General features: G+C 27.7%; 1 protein-coding gene across 2 annotated transcripts in view; it reads right to left on the reverse strand.

Annotated features, from left to right (window-relative positions):
* The window catches only part of LOC101239125 (pleckstrin homology domain-containing family G member 5), a 58,022-nt gene extending 39,554 nt beyond the window's left edge, over positions 1 to 18,468 (reverse strand). For both annotated transcript variants that reach the window (XM_065799951.1, XM_065799950.1), the window contains exons 1-2: positions 18,329 to 18,468; positions 6,882 to 7,018 (exon numbers count right to left, since the gene is read on the reverse strand). In XM_065799951.1, the coding sequence (XP_065656023.1) occupies positions 6,882 to 7,018; positions 18,329 to 18,426 (235 nt within the window). In that variant the 5' untranslated portion in view covers positions 18,427 to 18,468. The remainder of the gene's footprint in view (positions 1 to 6,881; positions 7,019 to 18,328) is intronic.
* Positions 18,469 to 19,732: the final 1,264 nt, after the last annotated feature.

Consider the following 19,732-nt stretch of genomic DNA (forward strand, 5'->3'; position numbering starts at 1 on the left):
CAAAATCGGAAGCATATTCTAATGAGAATACAATCTATTCCTCTTATGGATAGCTCAAAATCTCTTTTTTTTTCATCTTCACTTACAACAAGGCTGCAAGCAAGCCCTATTAGAGTTGGAAGTTACTGGAAGAGGAAAGAAGAAAATTATAAAGCAAAATAAAGATTAACAGACTACTTGAAAAATTACAAATTGTATAAATTAGGAAAACTAGATAAAAGAAGCAAATTCAAACAACTGATGTTTGAGTAAAAAAACTAGACAAACAAGAATTTTTAGAGCACTTAGGAACAGTCACAGCAAATGGATGAGACTTAATTGAATGACGAGTAATAGAAGAATGAATTTTAATAAATGGCACAAGTGACGCTAGCTCTTTAGAGCAGCGCCCATTATAGCATTTATAGAAAAAAGAAAGGCAAGCAATATTATAACAATGTGACAATGGTTGAAGATTGGCTGAGCAGATCCAACTATGTTTACAATACATTTTTGCAGCTTTATTTGAAGATCCGCTTCAGATATGGCAACTGTATTCCATACAAGGACAGATTTGAGATTTATAAAGATAGAGAATAGAATTCGGAGTAAAAAATATAGGAAGATATAGATTATTGCAATAATAATTAGCTGAAAAAAAATTGAGTTTTATTTGAGTTAAAGTTAACCAGCCATTAAGAGCCCCATGCAGCAGCAAAAGTGAGATCCATATCAAATTCAAATGTCCCTACCACACAATCAGAGTGTTGGCTTCTTAGCAAGACAAGAATAAATGGTAGTATCATCAGCAAACAATGCCACCTTGCGATGATGTGAGAATTTCTTGGATATCATTATAATAAATTTTAAAAAGTATCCGGCCAAGGATAGAACCTTGAGAAATCCCTGAAGTTATAGGAAATGAAGGAGAGTGGTGTCCATCAAGAAAAAGATTTATGCTATGATTGGTAAGTAAGGATTAAATAGTCTTTAAGATGCTACCTGATACACCATAAGAAGAGAGGTTATGGAGAAGACCAGCATGCCAAACTTTATCAAAGACTTTAGAAATGTCAAGACTGATAGCCTTAACCTCTCCACATCTATCTAATGCACTATAAAACCTATCAGTTATTACCATTAGCAAATCAGCAGTAAAACGAAAAGACAGAAATCCATAATAATGATCAGAAATTTATTAAATTCATGATGAGAGATAAAGTGTTTCTAATTAAAGACTCAAAAACCTTGCATATATTCCCTAGAAGTGTCTGGAGTCTAACTTTGAGATACATATGAAGATTTTTTGACCTGAGAATGGCAGGTTTAGGCGTTAGACAAAAACTTTTTATAATGGTTTCTAACAATAGTAAACAGACATATTTTTTTAGAGAATTGTTTTGGTGATAGATATGGAAGTAATGGTTACGATTTGAAATTGCTGCAGCACAATGCGAGAAAAACCATGGAATAAAATAGAGAGGGAACAAAAAATTCCCTGCCAGCCTGAATCCAAGAAGTTACATAAGAAGCACATTTGTCAGCAGGAAGACAAAAGATTTCTAACCAAGAGCCATCACAAAGACAATCACAGAATGAGTCTCAGTCAGCTATAAGGTGGTTGTAAGAGGCACAATGATAGGGGGATTCTAAAGATGAAGAAGAATGAGATAATAGTTTTAGAGAAATCAAATCATGATTAGAAGCGTCTAAGATTGAATGTGGAGAAACTAAGCACTGACTAGGATCAGAAACAAGACATAAATCAAGTAGTGAAGGTAAATGATTTGAATTGCCTGGAAAACGAGTTGGAAAGTTGACTATTTAAGTTAGAGATTGAGAAAGACAAAAGTTATGGACCTTAATACTTGCAGAGTCACTGATACTAGAGCCAAGCCATTCGGTGTATTGAGTGTTAAAGTCGCCAACAACAACGATATTGATTGAAGGATAAAGAGAGAGGGCTTGGTCAATTTGATCAGAAACAACATTGAAAAGAGTGCAGTTTGAGATGAAGGAGAGTGATATATAACAAAGAGAATGGTGATAAAGTGAAGTGGTGCTAAACAAAAGCACATAAAAGAATAGTCAGTGGATTCAAACCTAGTTTCCTGAGAAATGGATGAATTCTTACGAATGTAAATGGCCAGGCCAAGCATGTGACTATTGGAGCCTATATGAATTAATGGAAGATAACCATCAACCCTAAGATCATAAAATGAGACATGTGAACTCAAGTTAGTCTCACAAAGAGCAAATAGGTCTGTTGAACTATGAAAACTCATCCTCAATCACAGTATAAAAGTGAGTCAGTAAAAGTTAAAAAGTAAAATAAAGAAACAATGTTTATTTGTAAAAACTTAATTTAAGGAAAATATTTTCTCCTTCTCAAAAAACAAACAAAACCAAAAAGTTATTCAAGCAGAAACCACAATCATTATGTTATAAGATGAATGAGGTTTAATTAACTTTAATTAATTACTTATAACTTTACTTATAACTTATTAAATAAATGCTAAAATATAGGGATACCAACTAACTCCAACAATGTTTGGATTAGCCTCATTTTTCAATGTCAAAATTCCAGTGGATCAGTTTCAATATTTTTATTCCACAATTATACTTTATATAGAACAAGTTTAATCAGAATTTGAGACTTAATTTTTGAATAATACATAAAATAGGTCAGAAAAAATAAACTTTTCGGATTAGCCCTGCACTACCCTCCTGAAGACCTATTCATTTGAAACTTCTTACGTTTCTCATGGCAATCTATACTGAAGACCTATTCAGTTGAAGCATCTTATGCTTTTCATTGCATTTTTATAAACTGTTAAATAGTTATACTTTATAGATGTCAAAAAGTGTATAGCTGACTATGAAAGCACAATAAACAATCTGTGAAGCCAGTTCATCCATTTCCTAATAAAAAAGTACAAAGAAATATTTGTATTTAAAATGGCAAGAATGTTTTGAATAAGTTATACAATGGTATACAATGATCAAAAATCACCATTATGAATACCTCTAAGTCAAATACCTACTCCATTACCACATTTGCCAACAATATGGATTTCTTTAGGCATTTTCATTTCCACTGGTAACATATATGGGTGAAAAAACACTTATTATTTAATCCATTACATTTTATAATGTTACTTTTTGAATAATTGCTAAAATTTTTGAGAACTTTCATTTTGAAACATTCCAGTAGAATAAAATGTTTTATAAAAAATCTTATAAATAGATTCATAAAGTTTGAGAAAACTTTGTTTTTTAAAACTTTTTAAAAATTATGGAGACAGACCATAAGAAAAATGTTCTTCAGCAACAAATATAAAGTTAATGATGTTATGTCTGCTATGTTTACAAAGCTGATTGGAAAATATAAGATGAACTGACATCTAATTAAATCTAATTATATCTAATTGATTAGTATTTAGTAACATTGAAAGAAAAATTTTTGTGTAATTATTCAAAACAAAGTATATGTAAAAAAATATGATGCTGCACCCTAGTGAAACACTATTTAATAAATCTCCATCATTATAAGCTAAAACTAAGTTGGAATTATGGCAGTTTGTCTTCAAAGTGTTCCTAAGTTTTTATATAATATGATTTTTATTTCAAAACAAAACTCAAATTTTCTGTTAGAACAAATAAATTTTTTTAATTTTTAAACAAATTTACCAACAAGACTCTAATTTAATTGAAAGTTAATAGAAAGATTGCAAGCAACTACTAATTAAATTGAAAGGTAACAGAAAGGCTGCAAGCAACTACTAATTAAGTTGAAAGTTGAAAGAGAGCTAAAGAGGATAGACGACTTATAAAATTGTAAATTATAAACTCCAGGAAAACATGAAAACAGGAGAAAAATTTAATAGCATCGATGATTGTAGAAAAAAAAAACTAGAATAATAAAAGATATTTAAGCATGAAGGAACACTACACTAAAAGGATGCAACTTTGCTGCACTCAAAGCAGTCATAAAAAAATTGAATTTTATTTGAAGAACAAGAGTCATAAAAGATAGAGCTTTGGTTGATGGAACAAAAGTTAACTTGAGCAGCAACAGTTTTAACTGACAAAAAATAATAAAAGCATCCATGCCACCAAAAGAAAATTGTAAAAAAATAGTAAAAAATTTTAAACAGAAAAATGAAAAACATCAGCCCAAGGACTATCACAAAAAAAATCACAACATGAATCCCAGTCAGCTTTAACATAGTGGTATGATGTGGAATGATAAGGTGAACTTGATTTAAAAGAAGTACATGATAAAAGTTTTAGTGTTATCATGATATGATTTAAACAACTGAAAGGAGAACAAGGAAAAACTGAGGGTGAGAGACAAGACACTAAAATTTAGAATAAGTGATTAAGATTGCTTAGAAAAACTAGTCAAAAAGTTAACAATATAAGTAATAGATTGATCCAAGCTATTCAGTGCTATGAGCATTAAAGTTATCAATAAGACTAAAGGATGAAGAGAAAAGACTCAAAGCGAAGCTCAGTCAATTTGATCTGAAGCAAGATCAAAAAGAGTATAGTTTTGGAAAAAAGAACATTGAAGAACAAAAAAAAATGTGATTGAGTGAAATGGTGCTAATCACATCACAATCACAATCACATTCACAATCACAAGCACATAAAGGAATAGTTAGATAATTTAAACATGATTTTGTGAAAAATGGATGAATTATTATGTAATTATTAATAATCAAAATTTATTAAAATTAAAATAATAATTAAAAATGTAATGTCCAGGCCAAGCATATGACTATTGGAATTTTTATGAATAATAAAAGAATAACAGCTGAATTTCTCACAAAGAGCAAGTGGGTCAAATGAAATTTTATATGAGGAAATTTTAACAGACAAAAAGTTTCTTTGAAAACCACAAATATTTGTAAAGATTGAAACAATTGGGTAGTAATTGTGTTTGTTTTTTTATGTTTTTAGGTGCATTATCCAGTGCACAACATGGCACTGTTAATACTATGATAATTTACAGCTGTTGATGGAACCAGCCTCTTTAAGTGCTACCATAGAGTTCACTAAACCTTACTACCAGCTGGCCTCAGAAGCATTAAACTGAGTTTTAAAACTGTACCTTCATTAGGAGATAACAGAAAGAGTTGCATAGCCACTACCAAGGAGGCAAAAACACATGAGTAGAGTCAAGAAAATCCAGCGTTGATCATACATCGGCAGGAAACAACGCAACACAAATTTACATCTATGCCAGCCTATTAGATGAAAAAGTGCAATGGTCCACAGAGATTTTCTGCTTACCCCTAAAGTCTTTGTCTACAAGGTTTTCTACAAGACAGTTAACATCAGCCCAAGATAAGTATTTTTATTGAGACCTCACCAGTCTTTACTTAGCTAAGAGCCTTAAGGGAGAGGGTATTTTAAGAAAAATGAATCCGTCAAGGCAAATTCAGCATAAGACTTGAATCATCTTCTGGTGATTTAAACGTTGTTTAAAGTTATAATTATGTAAACCAAACTTTAAATATTATATTACTCCAGAAGCCTTAGAAAATGGAGATTGGGATGTATTTACTGTTTGACTATGTTAATCTTTTGAAATGCATTAGGAATCTATAGCTTATAGAATATACTGGAGAACTAGTGCTAAAATTTCTAATACCAAGAAATGTCTTTGAAATATATTTTTGGTTCTGTATGTAGGAATGAATATAATGAAAATATCTTGTTAGAACATTACTTTATTATCCAATTAGTTTAGCGACTACCATTAGTCTTTAGATGTGGTGACTTTCATCAGATCTAATGTATGTGGTGACTTTAGATGTGGTGACTTTCATCAGATCTAATGTATGTAGCAACCTTCATCAAATCTAAAGTATGCTAATGATTTTTTTAAAGTTTTATATTGTTTTGATCAATAAAAGATAAAGTTTGTCATAAGTACTTGAGTGACATCTTTTTTCTAGTTTCTGATCTTTACTATTTTAAAATTACCCAGAAACATTGCAACACACTTGCTAATATATTTTTAAACAATTATTGTGCACAAATTACACCAACATCTAATAAAAAACCTGCATTAAATTTGTTAAAGCTATCCTGAATTTAATAAGAAATGTGTATTTGTTATTGTTAAAATAAGTACAAAAACTTTCTTTGTTTTTAACTTTTTTTTTTTTTTAAATATTAAAGCCTTTTTATTACTTTTTTATATAAATAAACCTAAATAGATTTATTAAACCTAAATAGATTAATTAAACTCATTAAAAATTATATTTTGACTCATGTAAATTTTTACAGCTTGTAAATTAAACTTTAAATTTGTACAGTTGCTAAATACCTTAAGCAACTGTACAAATTTTAACAAACATAACCAAACACGTAGTAACAAACATAAACAAACATGTAGTAACAAGTTACATGCCTTTGTAGTGTGAGTTGTTAAAAAACTTTAGTATCCTGTGGTTATTATTAAACTTGGAGTCAGTTAGGTATGTAAATACTTTTATTTAAGTAACAATTTGCAAATTTACTATTTAGTAAACCTTTAGTAAAATCTATAATACTAATATAAGTAAAACTTAGGTTGAACTATATGACCAGTACAGATAGTGAAATGAAAGTCACAAGTTTTTACATTAAAAAACTACAGTGAAAATTTAGAAATTATTTGACAGTAACATAACCAAACATGTAGTAACAAACATAACCAAACACGTAGTCACATAGATAAACAAACACAAACACATAGTAACAAACATAACCAAACACATAGTAACAAACATAAACACGTAGTAACAAACATAACCAAACACATAGTAACAAACATAAACACGTAGTAACAAACATAACCAAACACGTAGTAACAAACATAAACAAACATGTAGTAACAAGTTACATGCCTTTTACATGAAGAATATTTCCACCAAAATGAAATGTATCAAAAGATAGAGGGAGTGGTGTTTTTGATGATTCTAAAAATACTGAATGGGTGCTGAAGCTAAGATTTCTTTTTGATAGACATATTTCAGCAGACTCTCTATAAAAAATTAAAATAAAATACTTTTAAATACTTTTGTTGCAATATTTTAAAACATTTTAAAACATAACAAAAACTAAATTGTATTTAAATTCAATTTTGTTATGTTGTGAACCTCCTAATTTATTTCACCTCGCCAACTCTTTGCCTTGTCTATTCTTTGCCTCACTTATTTGCAACATGATCTTCTCTTTGTCTGATCTAACTTAGGTTCATGGTTTATTTAAATAGTACTATTCTATTGGTTAAAAACAGCAAGGTCAGAAGCTCATTATTATACTGGCCTGTGCAAATGTGTACTTTTAAAAAATAATTTCTGTTTACTATTTTTTATCACAGTTAGTCACTCTTGGAAAATATCATCATAATTCTTCTATTATTTCACTATCATTTACATTATTATAGGTTAGCAACCTATATTTTAATAAATACAAGAAAAATGAAAATAGAAAATTATAATTAAATTAACATTTTCAATTCCTTTTTTCTTGATAGAAATCAGAAAAATCAGTTTATTGAAAAAAGACAATCTTTATTATCATTTTATTTTTTTATAGTCTTTATTTTTATAAAACTCTTTTCTTAATATTTAATAAAAACTAAATAAGGCATTTACAAATAAATATTTTAAATAGTTTCTGACTGATCTCTTTAGTAATAGTTTTTAATTTTAATTCTTAATAAAAAATTTTTTCATTACATCTAAATGAAGAGGTAATTCTGAATGAACAAAACACCAATAAACCACAAAGTTAGTTTAGAACACAACTTTAGAACAATGTTTACTGCAGTGTTTTTACTTTTTATTATAAAAAAAAATATGCTGAAGATTCTTTGTAAAATATAATTAACTTTTTTTATTTGATTGATGACATATATTTTAAATTAAAATAATCTTAAGATGAGCTTGTTTATCTATCTAAATTATGAGTTTTATTTACATTTAATTTTTAAACACAAATATCACCACATGCAACAAAGATTCAGAACAAAAAAACATTATGTTCTGAAAGTTCTGAACATTATATTAATGTTGAAAAAAATTTTAACTCCAAAATCACATTATAGAAATTAAGAAATACTTTCAAACTCATCATTAACCTCTGATGAGTATTAAACTATCATACTAGTATAGTTATATATCATACTATAGTTATATTGTATAGTTATATAATAGAGTATTATACAAGTATAGTTATATAATAGAGTATCATACAAGTATAGTTATATAATAGAGTATCATACTAGTATAGTTATATAATAGAGTATCATACTAGTATAGTTATATAATAGAGTATCATACTAGTATAGTTATATAAAAGAGTATCATACTAGTATAGTTATATAATAGAGTATCGTACTAGAATAGTTATATAACATAATAAATTATTACCTTGCTTGAATATATCTGAAATGCTATATGATTTATTCATAACTAATATTATTGTATAAGATTATGAAGTCTTTTTTTATTTCTTAGGAATGGGTAAAAGTGAAAGTAAGATTGATGCCTTAATTAACTAATGCTACAAGAAAATATTATAATTTAGACTGCATAAAAATATGTGTTAAATTATTCTACATAGTTAGAAATAAGAGGTGAGCATATAGATGAAACCTATGTCACCAAAGACAAGCTAGTTGACAATAATTTCATCAGGAAAATGGTTAAAAACACTAATGGGACTGATTGGTTATGCATTAGATAAGATAAATAGTGTTATACAAAGATTACTACTGCTTTATAAATATAATAATTATTACTAATTTAATTGTGATAATTATTTATCAGCTACCGCCTGTATTACAACACTGTTAATAATATTTATATCCTGTATACATGCCTGGGTATTTAGTGTACATATTTTAAAAAACTTTTTTTATTCTATAAATATATTTTAAATCAGCTAAACCTTGGTGGAGAATAACTGAACAATCTAATAAAGATTTACAATACAATTAAATAAAGATTTAATTAATAGATACATAAATATGTTTAAAAACAACTATACTGCATTTTAAAATCAAAAAGTTATTTTTATTTATATTTATATCAGGGATTAGAACTAAATTTCCCCAACCTAAACTCAGAGTTATAGAACCCCAACGATAAGGTTTCTGGAGAATGGCTTCTGGAACCCTCATTGCAAAACAGGGTTTGAAAAACCTAGGGGTTTTAGAACTCATTAAACTGGGTTTCTGAAACTAGGGTTCTGAAATCATTTGTGTAAAAAAGGGTTTGGAACCCCACAGGGTTCCAGAGCACTTCACAATCGCGTTTTTGAACCGTAATTATTACCAGGAGTTCCAAAACCCCTTTTTCACCCAAAGTTGTTTAAGGAATGCTTAAATTAAAGTACCTTACCGCACTAACGTTTACAAGTAAATTTTTCAATCCAAACAAAAATTTAGGGTTATAAGAAAAAAAGTTATTATAAAAAGGAATTACAAGAAAATAAATATTTATATTTATAAGGGTTTATGTTGTTGAGATGTTATATTTATTTAAAATGATCTGAAACATTAAGAAATAAGATTATAGAGAAAAAACAATATATCTTTAATACATACAGAAAGGTTGTATTACATTTTATTCATTCTTATTAACATTAAGAAAACAAGCATTTTATTTAGTCTATTTCTGAGAGAACTTACTATGAATCTTAAAGAGCTGAATAAACATTCAACTGATACTTGAGTAGATGATACACCTAGAGTAACTTGTGCCATTTCATAACAAAGTGGATGAATTAACTTCTGACTCTCCCACCATGATAACACATCCATATTTAATTCAATAGGCTGATCATTCCTGTAATCAGGAGAAAAACATTCATTTTGTTTTTTAATGCTTTATATTACTGGATTATCTTAGTTTTTTTATTGATAAATTTGGCTTTTTTCTTTAGCAACTCTTAGGCCAATTTTTGTTCTCTGTAGCTAAAAGGGATGTTTACTTTCATATCTTGATTTCAGCATCTTTGTCTTCTGTTTAAATTTCTAAAACTCTTGCATTATTTTCTAACTTAGTTTCCTGTTTCAACTTTAATTACCTTAGATTCAATATTTCTAGATGAGGTAATGCCATTTCTTTTTTGAGTTTTGCTTAATTAACAATGATACAATGGATAAAGAAATAATCCAGCAACAAAATACGTTAGAATTAAATTTAGATGAAAAAAAAATTTCCACAGCTTGGATAGGTAATTTTTAATTTTTTCAATATTCACTATTTCTTTCTTATTTGTTTCATTGTTTTCCTCGTAAGCTCTACTTTCTTTTTCCAATGTGTTTTGCAATAATATCTCATCTTCTTTATCTAATCTCATTTCATTTTCATCAATTTCATTTAATTTTTCTCATTTTGAATTCTGTGTCAGATTGTTCCTCGCTATTACTTTCTCCATCGTTGCAACTATAGTCGTCACTCACATAATTTTCTTCTTCTAATAACAAAGTTTCTACTTTATCATAAATAAGTCTTCCGCACTTCTGTAGGTTCCAAACATTATCAATAGTTACAAAATATATATTTTCTAATTTTAATTTGAAAATATATATTTTCTAATTTTAATGTTTCTACTTCTGACACTACATATGATCCAGTGTTCTTCTTGTACTTCTATAGTACCTATAGAAAACAAAAAATATAACATTTTGAAATGATATCATTATTAAAGTTCATAAAACTCACCTAAGCTGTATATTTTAATCTTTTCATTTTCCACATTCTGCAAATTCAGACCAAATTTTTTATTTTTAGTTGCAAATTTTAATTTTAATAAATTATTTTTATGTTTCTCACAAATTTCGGATATAATTTTCAGTCCTGTTTCTTCAAAAAAAGGAGGAGGAAATTAATGGTTCTATTTTTATCTAAAGTAGATGGAAGAGGAGGAGAGAAATTAATGGTTCTATTTTTATCTAAAGTAGATGGAACTCAAAATATTTCATATTGTTAATTATATAAAATTGTCTTTTAAAATTTATTGTCTTATTACATCATGAATGTTTTAATAATCAAACAAAAGTTACTGATTGAATTTAAAAAGAAAGGCACAAATATGGAAACTATTTGATTTATCTGAACCAGATGGAGGCAAAATAAATTCACTTTCTTGTTCAGCTGTATTTTCAGCTGGTTTACCTAAAGCCTAAAATGTGTAGGTATATTTTTTGTTTTTGAGTTGGTGCTAACTTTTTAGCAAAGAAACGTTAATATATAGATAAATTCTTAATTTCATTTTTCCATGTAACTACAGTTTCTGAACACTGTTTAACAGTAACAGTAAAACAGCATTTTTTTTTAAAGGAAAATCAAAAACAGCTGACAGCTGTTTTTTAAATGACTGTTTTTATTTTTTTTAATCAAAATCAAAGCAACAAAAAATAAAAACTTGAACTTTAATTGAATTCTATTTCAATATTATAATGAGTTTTAACAGCATAAAGATTCATTCAAACCTGAAAATACTGAAATTTTTTGATTTGAATATTTCCAGATAAAAGTTTTAAACATTTTTTTAAATTTATGTCATATAGTAGTCATTGGTTTCAAATGAAAAAAAAAATAGCTACTAGTTAAGTTTCTTTAACAACACGTTTATTAAAACAATTGAAATGGTAGTTTGATTTGTTTTTTTTTAATGAAAATTAAATAGTTTTTGAATAAGTAACTTTAATAAATAACTTTAGTTTTGTAGTTTTTTTATAAAAAAAAACTATGCAACAGGCTAACACAGTATAACACTTAAGCACACAGGCTAGTACTAGGGAGTTTCTTATTTTAATGGTCTGATCTAATAATAAAATTTTCTTAAGAATTTGATAACTTTTTCTTTTTTAAAGTTGGTGTCCCAAGAAGACCTAACAAACTTGTCACAGAGCACTGCAGAAGTGCATTTAACAAGGAAGTTCGTGCCTCCTTCCTTACCGTGACGCAAAAATATGTCTAGAACTTCATTTTGAACTCCTGCTTCTTAAGCAAGCGCTCTAACCACTGCGCCACAGTCGCTTTATAATTTTAATTTATAATTAATTTATAAATAGGGCTTGTAGCACCAGTTTCTCATTAAATTTAAAATAATTGCATAGTTACCAGTTATGAACTTTTTTTTAACAGCGGGTAAAACAGCTACTTAATATCCTTATTTTTCATTCATATTCTTAGCAATGTCAGTCTGGACATATGTAACAAAACGAAAAAATCTAATTACAAAAGAGTTACAAAAATAGTGTCAGCGTTGTAACAAAATAATAAATTGCTCACAAAATTCAATAACTACTTTAAAAAATCACCTTATTAAAAAAATATTTAAAAGTCACAGAATTTGTTTAGATAAGACAACAGTATCAATCATATTACCAGATGAGAGAGAAATTGAGAAGAGGCAAAAAATGTTGGCAAAAGACAAATCTTTGTGCAGATGAATCTTTTAAATAAATGATTCTCGGATTTGGCTACAGTTGGGATTTCAATTTGAGTCATAACCAAAAATAAATACATTTGCCAGTCAGATGTATTTAAGATTAATTTAAATAATTTATTTATGCTTGAAATGTATTTAAACTCCCCTCTAACAAAAGCAACGTAATAAAACTTCTGCACAAAGGTTTTGATGAAAAGTAAAAAAATAAAGATTGACATCATAAAATTAAGGGTAGACAAATGAAAGTTTAGCATGACTATCGTTTTACTATATTTTAAAATATCTTAAGATATTTTGTTAATATTCATGATAAAACTGACAATATCAGGTATAAAACAGGATTAAGTTGAATTTTGGGTTCATTCAGTGTGCTCAGTATGGTTGAAAATTATGAAACAACATCTAAGTGTTGTTGGAATATCTATAAAAAAAATTTGGTTGCATCTATACAAGATAGAGCATCTCTGACCAAAAAGTATATTCAAAATTTAGATGTTATTTTTCAATTTTGTCTTAATCATGGACTACATCTTGAAGTATGTGACACACTTTGTAAGAAAAAAACATGATATTGAAGATTTAAGCAGCACCTGTGATAATGACAATAATAAAAATGATTTTTTTCACGAAGGAACTAATTTTTAAGTTATAAATGATGAGTATGAAGATGATAGTGACTACAATGATTTACTAAAAAACTCATGCAAGTTGATAAAATACACTAAACTGTCAAGTGTTTGAAATCAAATTTTCCAATCAAAATTCAAGATTACTTGAAAAAGAAATTGAACTTCATCTTAATGTAAAAACTTTCTGGAACACAGCACCAATAATGCTTGACCGATTGAAAAATATAAAGATGGCAACTCAAGAAACTTCATTAGAATTTAGGACAGATTTAGTTGGTGGGAAAAATTTCTGAAAATTAATAAACATCTCCTCTTGTGTATTAGACGCCTACCAGAACTCATTTATAAATAAAAAAATTTCCAAATTTAACAATAGCTGTTAACAGCTGTTTTTAAAAATTCCAAAACAGTAAAAAAAAAAAACAATAAAACGTAAAACAGCTGTTTTTCAAAAACCACTGCTTTTCAGAAACCCTACATGTAGCATTCAATAAAAAAAAATTTTTTATAGATTATAGTTGAATAAATAATATAAAAACTTTTTTATATAGGTTATAGTTGAATAATATAAAATTTGCAACAGCTACCTTAAAGGAATGACAATATATAACTTCTACATAACTTGATTTTATTGTACATAAACAGTGAATAACTGTGTTTTTATCAACTGTTGCTGTCTTATTAAAGAAGGGTTTCAGTAAATCAGGAATATTTTTTCCAGCCATTTTTTTCTGAATTTATGAAATTAAACATTAATGTAAAAACATTAAAAATTGGAATTTGGAAACTACACATTAAAATATAAATATTATAAGAATGTATAAAATTTAGTCCAACGCATTTGATGATATTGCTTACCTATATTTTTATTAAATAACAGAGAGTAAGCTTTGTTTTATGATACAACAATTTCTTAAATTATATTGTATTACATATACTTTTAATACAATTTATAAAATGAAATTTTTTTTCTTACACTTTTGATTTAGATATCCACATTAGCAGTTTGTAAATATTATGATTTCAAATATCATGTTTTTGCAGACGCTTTTCAATAATATTTTAAAAAACGATGTGTAAAATATTTTAAATATTTTATTTTCCATTCATTCTTGAGCACCAAAATTCAAAAACAAAAACATTTTTAAGTTAAAAAAAATCCTAAAGTAGGTTGTTTTTTTTTTAATACAGAACCCTGGTTTTAAAAAAGGACCCAGACTCTTGCTTTCTGGAACCCTGAAAAAGTGAGGCTCTAAAAAAGCTCGCTAGAACTATTTCAGAGAAAAGGGTTCTATAACCCGCCGGGCTTCAGAACCCTGCGAACTGCGGTTCTGAGAAAGGGGTTCCAGAACCCTTATGTTCAAAATAGATTCTAGAACTCTTTTCAGGTTCCAGGTTCTGGAACTCCTCAATTTTGGGGTTCTTAGGGGTTTGGGTTCAGAACCCTTTGGGATTCTAATCCCAGAGAAATAATACAGAAAAAATACTGAAACCAAAATCAACAAAAAATTTGAAAAAACTATTTCACCAATAAAACTAAAATTTCCACAAATATTGAGGTCTTTGGAAATTTGTTATGGTCTATTGGAAGATGCTAGTAAAAAAAACCAGCTGTATCAATTTTTTTAATGCTGCATTGTAAGCAGTCTTGAATCAAGTAAAATTTTGATAAATTGGTGCTTAGTTTGTTCCATGTTCCACAAACAATTTCCCATTGCAATTATGATAGCTTACAAACCTAATTTATAGACACAATCATTAAAACTGCTTTAACATTAACAACAATGCCTCTTAAACCAATTCTTAAAGCAATTTCTAAGTTTTCATCTTGAGTCCTCTTTAAAATGTTTACTAATGTGTGATCAAATCGGTCAATCAAATTTGGTGATTGAACCTCATTCAATCTCAGTCTTTTGATATTATATGAATAGTCATCTATAAAAACCTTGATAAAAGTAAACATCTAGAGTAAACATCTTAAGTAAATTAGACCAATGAACACAATATTTTTTCCCCTAAGCAATTTTTGAAATGATTTGTGTTGTAAAAAACTAATCTTATTGGCAATTAACCATGGTTGCATATCAAAAACAATCATTTCAAAAATAAATAAATGAAAGTTTTGTACTTTTTTAAAATTTTATTCAACTTTTTGTGCTAGTTTTAAACCAGTTTGGAATAGCGGTTTGAAGTATTTTTCCTCTTTGCTTCTTAGACGTGATGTTCAAAAAATAAATTGGTCTATTTTGAAGCAAGAATAGTGAGTTTTGAGATTAGAAAAAGATTATGAAAAAAAAAATTTTTATAATTTTTTTTATAAAAAAAATTATGAAAAACTTAATTTTATTTTAATTAAAAGATGAAGGAAAGATCATTATAAAGTTATGGTCTGGTACTTAAGATTATCTTAAAACTTCCTTATTCACTTCAAAATCACATAAACATTAAATTATGACTGAAAAAAAAAACTCAGCATGAAACAGCTCTAAATATAAAGCTAGAAATTTTATAAATTTTAGGAATAGTAAATATTAAATTTTTTTAAGAAAATTTTTTTAAATAAAATTTGATTCCAGAAACTGCCAAGAAAATGAGTGATAGGAATAGTCTTGAATATATTAAAAATAATGTTCTCAAATAAAAGGTATAGTGTAACAAATAATAAAAAAAGGGATAGTGTTGCAAACAGTAAAAAAAGGAATAGTCCACTTGTATCCCAACCTACAGAGGATAATGAAATTGCATGAAGATCACTTAAGAATAGAAAAAAGCAAACACAACAGTTTTCTAGCTAAGTTTAAACAACCGAATTGAACAGTTAATCAAAAAGTGCAAAACATGTATGATCTTCTATCAAAACCATCTTCAATGACATCTTCTATCAAAACCAAAAGAACCCCTGTTAGCTTATAATGCTCAAACGCAATCATGGCAAGAGGTTGGAACTGATTTGTTTCAGTAGGCTAATAAAAATTACTTAATTATTGTTGATTATTAAAGTTTGTGGTCGGAAGTTTTTCTGCTTTCAAATACCAATTTGGTAAATGTAATACAAGGATACAAAAAACCATTTTCTAGAAATGGTGTCCCAGAGGAATTGGTTTCAGATAATAGTACACAATATACTTCAAAATTTTTTCATCAATTTTCTCAACAGTGGCAATTTAAGCACATAACAATTAGTCTGCACTACCCACGGTCAAATGCTTAGCTGAAGCCACTGTTAAATCAGTTAAACTTACTGATAAAAAAAGTGCCATACGTCAAACAAAGAAATTTTTAAAGGTATTCTAATATTGTGCATTACTCCAATAAAATGTGGATTATCTCAGCAGAACTACTACATGAATGACAACTAACAAATAATCTACCTAGATTTCAAAATCAAAATAAGAAACCATATAAAAGGTCTAGAGATATCGTTAAAGGAAGAACTCAACCAAAAATCTACCATGGCAAAAATATTCATACTTTAAACCATACTTTTTTAATCAGGGTCAAATGGAGTCTTAGAGGTAAGATAATAAAGTGAGTAGCCCTTAAATAATATGAAGTCAAATTAAATCACAATGAACATGTTCTCTGTGGAAATCAAATTCTTCTTAGAAGATTGTATACTATATTTGCTCCACACAGGGCTCGAGATAATGCGGAGATAATGGTGCAGAAAAGAAAAATAGCAGAAGCAAAAAAAATCCCAGAAGAGATGACAAAAAACAAATAATACAAGTATCAAGTCGTGGACAAAAAATAATGAGCCAAAAGTCACTAGATTATGAGGATATATAAACTAGCTTGACTTCTTATTAATAATTATATTTGTTTTGTTTTATGTAATATGTGTGTCATGTTGATATACATGTATTGCGGCTTGATCAGATAGATTAGTGCCGTCTTAGGGAGAGAATATATTATAAACATAACAATACCAAATTTAAAAAAAAAAAAACTAAAAATAGAAATTTAGATTTCTTTTCAAAAATTTAAACAGAAATCAAAACCAAAACTTTCCAATCACTAGACAGGAGTAAATTTTATAGAACATTTTCACCACCTTCTTTTTTCCCTATTTCAGCGCAACCTATTATACCTGGACTTTAAAAATTTCTCTAATTTAAATTGAGAATTTATATTACTATTTTCCATGGATGCAGAGAGTCAAAAAGGACTCTGGATTTGAAAGTCACAAAAAGATTACTTCTTCCTAGTTTTTGGTATCCAGGAGATCTAAAAATATAAACAAATTTATGGACAACTAATAGGAAAAAAATTAAGACTTTTAGGTAAGAGGAACAATTATTTTTTGAACTTGGAGTCTTTAGATATAATGGCAGCAAGGACTCCCGGACTCCAGGCTTAAAAACAATAAGTTTCAAGTCATTAAGTCTTGTGAGTTTTTTTCTTATAGCAGATCATAAGTCAACAAACATGTTTAGAGCTTCTGAACACTAGAAACTTGGAAAAAGTAGAGATATAAAGCTGACTTCTTTAGGGACTCCGCACCCCTGCTGTTTTCTTTTTTTCCCATCCCCTTCCCACCTTAAAACTTGAACCTAAAAACTTGAACCTTGAAACCTTCCTACTTTGAAACATGAACCTTGAAATCTTTCCACCTTGAAACTTGTATCTTAAAACCTTGCTACCTTGAAATTTGAACCTTATGAACAGACTGTTCTACTATGTCACATCTGAGAAATGTGGACACAGGTCTATTATTTCAAATCTGGAAAACATTTTAGACACCATAGACACAATCATTATCATAATCATCATCATCATGGTCATCATCATCATTATTATCATTGTTATCATTAACATCGCCATTAACATCAATTGTAGAAATAACTTGCTGCATAACAAACACAACTGCTACAATTTTGTTGTTAACTTCAACCCGATTAAATTAACAAGACAATTGTAATAAACAAATTGACATATTGACAAAAATTCACTCCTAGTGAACTTTTTGTAAAAATAAAAGTTATGTTTTTATAATTCTAAATTTGATTATCAATTTTTGTTTATATAGTTTTGAAGGTTGTTTATTGGTTAATTATTAAATTTTCAATTTTCACCAAATATAAAAACTAAATAAAAAAGTTTTAAATGGATTCATAGGGTTTTATTATCTCTTAAAATAAACAAGAAAAAAAGAAAATTTATTCACATTAAAAAAATAATTAAAGAATTAAATAATTAAAGGAGAATAATTGAAGAATCTGAAAATTTATATTTATAGGTAAAAAACATACTTGAGTGATTTTCCTTTACAAACAGGAACCTTTTCTGCATCAACTTTGGAGTCCAAATCATTATAAAATTGTAATGTAAAATATTCCTTAGAAGACATCTATATCTAAAGACATCTATTAATAATGATATCTACTTTTTTTTAATATATAGTTATATATAAGCATATTTTAAACATGCAAATTTTAAATATGCCACAATTATGAGCTTTGTATATAAAAAAAAAATTATAAGCACAAAAAATAAAAGATGAAATCAAGAACAAAAACAACTTTATTAACTTTAAAGTTATTTTTACTGTTACTTTATTGTTTTATTGTTATCTGTTTTTAAATGTTTAAAATATGTATTGACTTTATTTAATGGTTGAGACAATTATTTTTATTAGCCTTGCGTTTAGTCTATTTCATCTTTCATAATCTTTTTAAGTTTAAAAAAAACTAATTTTAAAACAATATTTTTAAAGTGTTTTGTATTTTATTAGCATTTTGCATCATCATATTATGATGATGATGCAAACACGTGTTGGAAACATAAACGCAGTTTTAAGTAATAACAAAAATATTAAAAAATAATAAGAAAAAAATCTATATCCTTTCATTCTAACTAAGCTCTTAATATTTATTGAACAGCATGAACAAATATTTTCAAAATGACGCAGATCTGAAAATGCATCTTTACCTTAAAATAATTTTTTTTTTATTTGCATACCCTATGAAAAAACTATTCTTACTCGTTGTTATATGTTATATGATTACTCGTTGTTGCAAGCAATGTTTGTTTTTGTGTTACACCGCTGCCGGAAAAAATAAACCACTTCGTAAGCACAAGACGACTAAAAAACGTAGTAATATGTTTTAATATGTTTTTTAGACGTTTTAAACACGTCTTGTGCTAAGTATAGCTGCTTAAATGTATTAAAACGTTTTTTAGACGTGTTATACACATCTACTATATGTGTTTGTGTGGGTTTGTGTGTGTGTGTGTGTGTGTGTGTGTGTGTTGTGTGTGTGTGTGTGTGTGTTTGTGTGTGTGTGTAACCCTTAAGTTCACCTTTAAGCGCAATAAGTTCCACAATATTGCTTAAATTGGCGTCTACTAATTACGCCAAAGATCGAGTCTAAAATAACGACTGAATTTAGAATTTAAAACTATGCTGGAACTTTAGACTAAAAAAGAGCTTTTATTACTTATAATTTACAAGACTTAGAGTAAAAATTATTAGATGAATTAAAACTAAATTTGATCTAAAATTTAAATGAATAAAAACTAAATTAAAATAAAATAAAATTAAAAAAAATAAAATAAGGAACAGTTTGTAACAGTAATCGCTAATTACCACATTCCGCCTTAGTAACTGCCGCTTGCCACATTAATTGCACTAATTTATATAAATTTACATTAAT

The sequence above is a fragment of the Hydra vulgaris genome, chromosome 06 (assembly GCF_038396675.1).
Source record: "Hydra vulgaris chromosome 06, alternate assembly HydraT2T_AEP".
Classification (NCBI taxonomy): Eukaryota; Metazoa; Cnidaria; class Hydrozoa; order Anthoathecata; family Hydridae; genus Hydra; species Hydra vulgaris.